The sequence below is a fragment of the Drosophila guanche genome, unplaced genomic scaffold (assembly GCF_900245975.1).
Source record: "Drosophila guanche unplaced genomic scaffold, DGUA_6, whole genome shotgun sequence".
Lineage (NCBI taxonomy): Eukaryota > Metazoa > Arthropoda > Insecta > Diptera > Drosophilidae > Drosophila > Drosophila guanche.
In genome coordinates, this window is record NW_022995753.1 from 4,222 (window position 1) to 9,964 (window position 5,743).

General features: G+C 43.3%; 1 protein-coding gene across 1 annotated transcript; it reads left to right on the forward strand.

Annotated features, from left to right (window-relative positions):
• The first annotated feature begins 60 nt into the window (after positions 1 to 60).
• Positions 61 to 1,633, forward strand: LOC117588626. Its single transcript, XM_034280050.1, has 2 exons — positions 61 to 595; positions 677 to 1,633. The coding sequence occupies exon 2, from the start codon at positions 1,020 to 1,022 to the stop codon at positions 1,620 to 1,622; it is 603 nt and encodes a 200-aa protein (XP_034135941.1). The 5' UTR covers positions 61 to 595; positions 677 to 1,019; the 3' UTR covers positions 1,623 to 1,633.
• The last annotated feature ends 4,110 nt before the right edge of the window (positions 1,634 to 5,743 follow it).

The following is a 5,743-nucleotide window of genomic DNA, read 5'->3' on the forward strand; positions in this document are numbered from 1 at the left end:
CTCGGTAAGGACGTGCCGTCAGGGATTGGGATTGGGATTGGGACTGGGAATAGATTGTAAAAGACTCGATACGATAGGTCGATAGGATTGTAGAAAAAGACTCGATATGTTGTGCTGCCAGACTGATCAAGGCATCATCGGGAGTTCTTAGGAATTGTTTTGGTATTTTCAATAACAACTTTGTGGCAACTTATCTTTGTGGCATGTGGCAATACAGAGAAATACAGAGGCTGGAGTTTGAAAAGCTGCAACAATCGATCGGATCGCAAAATGGAAGCAACAATGAAAAGGTACCAAGCTACCTACATGTACATGTTCGTGACGCTAGTACGCTAGTACGCTAGTACGCTAGTACAACAAAAATACTACATACATTTGTACATCAATGTGTTGAGGCTGAAATGTCGAACTGCACTGTCGAACATTGTTTCGTTTTTTGGATCCAAGTCACATTTTATCGACTGGGACTGTCAAGTCCCAGATACGAGTTCGATACAGCTGGATACAGTTTTAGTCATTAAAGTCCATACGTTGGGACTTACCCAGCTGATATCTTTAACAATGGGCATGCTGAATGCTGTCATGATTTTATGGTGTAAGTATGGATACCTATACCTATACCTATACCTATGCCTATCCCTTGGATGTTGTTTCTTATTGGTGGTGTTGCTTGCAGGTGCCATGCTGATGGTGGCGCAACCAGGGAAGGGCCAGGGCCAGGGCCAGGGCCAGGGTACGTGGGGCATGCTCTCGGATGATGACCATGCCAAAGTCAAAGATACGGGATCGTGGATGAGTGAAGAAACTGACGGAACCACCATGGCCATGCCAACAGGCAGTCCAGATGAGGATTACAACATTTTTGGCGTTACCGAAGCAGCACCTAAAGGCAGATTGACCATCACATATGCACCCCAGATCCGTGAGCCTCGCTTTGGCTCATCGAATGGACGTGACACCGATTTAGAGCGCCAAGTGACATTGGCTCAATTGGCGCCAAGCGCCGCAAATTAGCGCTGATGCAAAAACGTCGCCACCTCGCTTCGGGACAAACGCTGCAGTCCATCAAGCAGAATCCTTTGATGAAGATCCAAGCCCCTGAAGCCACCGAAGCCCCTGAAGCCACCGCCAACTCAAACGCTTCTGATGTGCCATTTGTATATTACAACAAGGTAGAGACGCCAGCCAACAATGCTGAGATCAAGGTGTTCGAAATGGTGTCCTCCAAAATGTCGATTGAGACCTTTCAGCTGAAACCCTTTGCGCACTCGAAACCGAGATCAGGATTTCCTCAGGATATGATTGGAGTTCCGTTCTCGGACACTCTCGAGAATGGATCACAAGGTAACCACTCGTCCGAGCACAATCGATGTCGCTACTATTCGATGTATGACATGTTGCAACCGCTATTGGAACCGCTGTTGAACATCCTGCCAACAAAATTGGTGACACTGACACAGAAAACCACTGAGAAGCCCAGCCCAGAAGGACCAGTTGTGAAGAAGGAGACAGCCTGGAAGCAGTCACCTTTTGATCTGCACAAAGGCCCAACAATTGAAAACCAGTCTCCCCTTGTCACGTACAACAGCAGCGAGGTGGGAGGACACATCGGTGGGTGCTGAATCCCTGATTCAAGAGAGCGCAACAACTCCTAAGCCCTCCTAATTTGAGATGCCGAAAGACCAGTTACTGTTGGAGCTGCACAAACGACAAATTATCAAAAAGTATAAGGCAGCAGCCCAGCGCCATCTACGCCAACGCCAACGCCAACGCCACAAGGACTCATCTCTGAATAACGTCGACAGCGCAAGAGTCCCTTCATTTGGGAGCCCAATGTGGGAGGACCAGTCACCGTCACCGTCACCGTCACCGTCTGGCATGGCAGCCCACCAAGGGCAGCGCCACCAAAGCCACCAACTTCACCGCCACAAGGACAAGGGTGAGGACGAGGACGAGAACTCGCCGAAATCCTTTGGGATGCACAAAAAACCAAAAATAGAGCACCAGTCACCGGTTGAGCTGCACAAACGCCAGCAGATGGCCAAGAAGAAGAAGGCAGGCTACAACCAACAGCGCCACAGCCACAGCCACAGCCACAAGAACCCAACTCTGCAGAGAAAAGCTGAAGAGCAGAAAAGCGATGAGGATATAATGAAATTCCTTGCGGATCCATGCAATCCATTTAAGATGAACGACAGCGCAATTTTGGAGAAGATTCTCAACAGCCAAAGGATCAAAAACCCCTTTGAGTTGCACAGCAGCCGCGTGGATCACCCAACGATCGACCCAACGATACACGATCCATACGTGACAACGACAACACCTTTTTGGCTGAACAACGTCTCACACAAGGAAAAGAAGTTACCATTTGAGCTGAGGACCCAGGAGAGCTGGGTCACACCATCGTATGCCGAATATCTGAACGACCGTGAGGCCGTGATGAGGCCGTGATGAAATCCTTGGAGATGCCAGACAGCCCACCGTGGGAGGAGCTGCAGAACAGCCTAAAGATAAAAAATCAGTCGCCCTCTGTGTTTCCATGGGCATACCATGCAGCATACCCGAAAAACGATGAAGTCATCGCAACACCGTTTGAGCTGCACAAAATACCAAAGAAGGAGAGAAAGAAGAGTAAGAGTCCAGTGTCGGAGGCATTCCAGGCATTGTTGGAGCTGCACAAGAGTCCAAAAAGTGAAGGCCAGATGCCCTTTGAGCATCCGCTCAACAGCCGCGAAAAGCAAAAGCAACCCTATGAAGGGTACCCTCCATACCCTCCTCCGAATAACAACGAGGACACGGCGACACCCATTAAGCTGCATGAACCGCTGCACAGCCCAAAGATAGATTATAATAAGTCACCTATCGAGTTCGACACCTACCAGAACCCAAAGCTGGAGAACCAATCGCCAATCGTTTCAGATGTTCCACAAACCAAAGGTGGAGTCGCTCCACAGCCAGATCCGCTTGGATCATCGTATCTCAACGTATGCTCCATCACACCCAAATAATGAGGAGGAGACGCTAAAACCTTTAGAGCTGCACAACAGCCCACCGAAGGAGTATAAGTCACCATTTGGGATGCAACACAGCCCATTGGGGGACAACCAGTCGAGCACCAGTAAGATGCACCAAAGCACCTCGGAGGCCCCTTTGTATCCCACATACCCGAAGATCAATGCGGGCATTCCGAAGATCATAGAGATCATAGAGAATCTCAGGAAACTCAGGAATACCGTCAAAAAGACGGTTGCCGCTGGCTGGATGGCTGCTGCCATTTTTCGACGAGACTTTCGATGCCATAGCGACCAAAGAATTTAAGAAATTGAGGCTCAAGCGACAGGCTGACAGCAAGAAGGACGAACTGGAGACATTTGGAGACGAGCCCAAGGAAGTCATTGGAAAGGAAGGCACCGGCACCGGCACCGGCACCGCACCTGTGCTCACCTGTCCCGTTCGCCAAGAGCCTCATGGCAATCGCAAAGGCGATCAAATTTGATCATTTAGGTTTCTAGATATAAGTAGATAATAGCGAGTAGGATATTAGGTTGATAGGTAGCTAAGACTAAGACTTCGACATGTTCTTGGGGGTCACATCCAAATTTGTAGCTTTTTCTAAATCAATTTTAAATTTGAAATTTGAAATTTACTATTTTAAGGCAATTAGTTGTAGTTTTGGGTTTAGTTGAATTGAAATGAAGTTAGCTTCTGGGAATGTTAAATTGTTGAATGTTAAATGCCTTTTGCTTTTTTTGTATCAAAAATAGTTGAATGCCAAAAAAAAAGAGACTTGAGACTTGTAAACTTGTAAGAGATAAGTTCTAGAACTAACAAAATAATATTAAAATCAAATTACGCATTCAACTTTAAAACGAGAACGAGAACTTAATAAGTGGAAGAACGATTTAGTTTTCGAATCAATTCAAATGAAACAACAATCTGTGGCATTTTCTGATTTGATGTTGCTTAAAAATGTTTTTGTTTTTGCAGAATACTTTCAGGCTTCCCTTCCGCGTTGATCGTAGAGCGATCGCCCCATGATTTCCATGCCTACAAATAATCCCAATAAATATACAATTCCTATGGGGAATGGTCTTCACATTATTATGCACTTTATTTTGAATGCCTCTCTCTCACTCTGACTCTCACTCTCACTCACGCTCAATACAATCAATCAATCAATCAATCAATCAATAAACAAACAGGCTGTGGGTGTTGTATTCTTTACATTCACAATAATTGTTTCGTTTATTATTACTTTAGTTAGTTAATAGTTAGAGTTCTCAATAGAAATAGTGGCTGCTGCTGCTGCTGCTGCTGCTGCTGCAGTCATTTATTTATTTCTTTATTTATTTGTTATGTGTGTACGATGCTGGGATCCCGTGCTAAACAAACAAAAAAAACAATAAACAATAAACAATGAGTAAATCCTAATTATGAACATGACTTTATGGCAGCTTTATTGCCACCATCAACCATCAAACTCTCTCCGGATGCCACTTGTGGGGATGCAACAGACAAAAGCTACTACAAGCAACCACAACAAAAAGTTTCAGGACTTGTTTCATATGATGTGGGAGGGAGTGGGAACTGCAAAAGATACAATTACAATTACAATTACAATTACAATTTCCAAGGTACGCCACGACATAACATTTCTCTTCACGTTTAGACTTTAAATTACATTTTACGCTCTTCGATGTTTCCATCATTTTTGTGTACAAAAAAAACAATTTGGTTTCACGCTTGCATTAGCCGAGATTTAGCTTTAGATTATGTGCTATATATATATATATATATGCATATGTATGTATGTATATAGGTGTATAAGNGAAAGGAAGGCACCGGCACCGCACCTGTGCTCACCTGTCCCGTTCGCCAAGAGCCTCATGGCAATCGCAAAGGCGATCAAATTTGATCATTTAGGTTTCTAGATATAAGTAGATAATAGCGAGTAGGATATTAGGTTGATAGGTAGCTAAGACTAAGACTTCGACATGTTCTTGGGGGTCAATTTTAAATTTGAAATTTTAAATTTACTATTTTAAGGCAATTAGTTGTAGTTTTGGGTTTAGTTGAATTGAAATGAAGTTAGCTTCTGGGAATGTTAAATTGTTGAATGTTAAATGCCTTTTGGTTTTTTTGTATCAAAAATAGTTGAATGCCAAAAAAAAAGAGACTTGAGACTTGTAAACTTGTAAACTTGTAAGAGATAAGTTCTAGAACTAACAAAATAATATTAAAATCAAATTACGCATTCAACTTTAAAACGAGAACGAGAACTTAATAAGTGGAAGAACGATTTAGTTTTCGAATCAATTCAAATGAAACAACAATCTGTGGCATTTTCTGATTTGATGTTGCTTAAAAATGTTTTTGTTTTTGCAGAATACTTTCAGGCTTCCGCGTTGATCGTAGAGCGATCGCCACATGATTTCCATGCCTACAAATAATCCCAATAAATATACAATTCCTATGGGGAATGGTCTTCACATTATTATGCACTTTATTTTGAATGCCTCTCTCTCACTCTGACTCTCACTCTCACTCACGCTCAATACAATCAATCAATCAATCAATCAATCAATCAATCAATCAATAAACAAACAGGCTGTGGGTGTTGTATTCTTTACATTCACAATAATTGTTTCGTTTATTATTACTTTAGTTAGTTAATAGTTAGAGTTCTCAATAGAAATAGTGGCTGCTGCTGCTGCTGCTGCTGCTGCAGTCATTTATTTATTTC

Coding starts and splice junctions, on each gene's coding strand:
- LOC117588626 (XM_034280050.1), top strand. CDS start 1,020: ATGCAAAAACGTCGCCACCTCGCTTCGGGACAAACGCTGCAGTCCATC.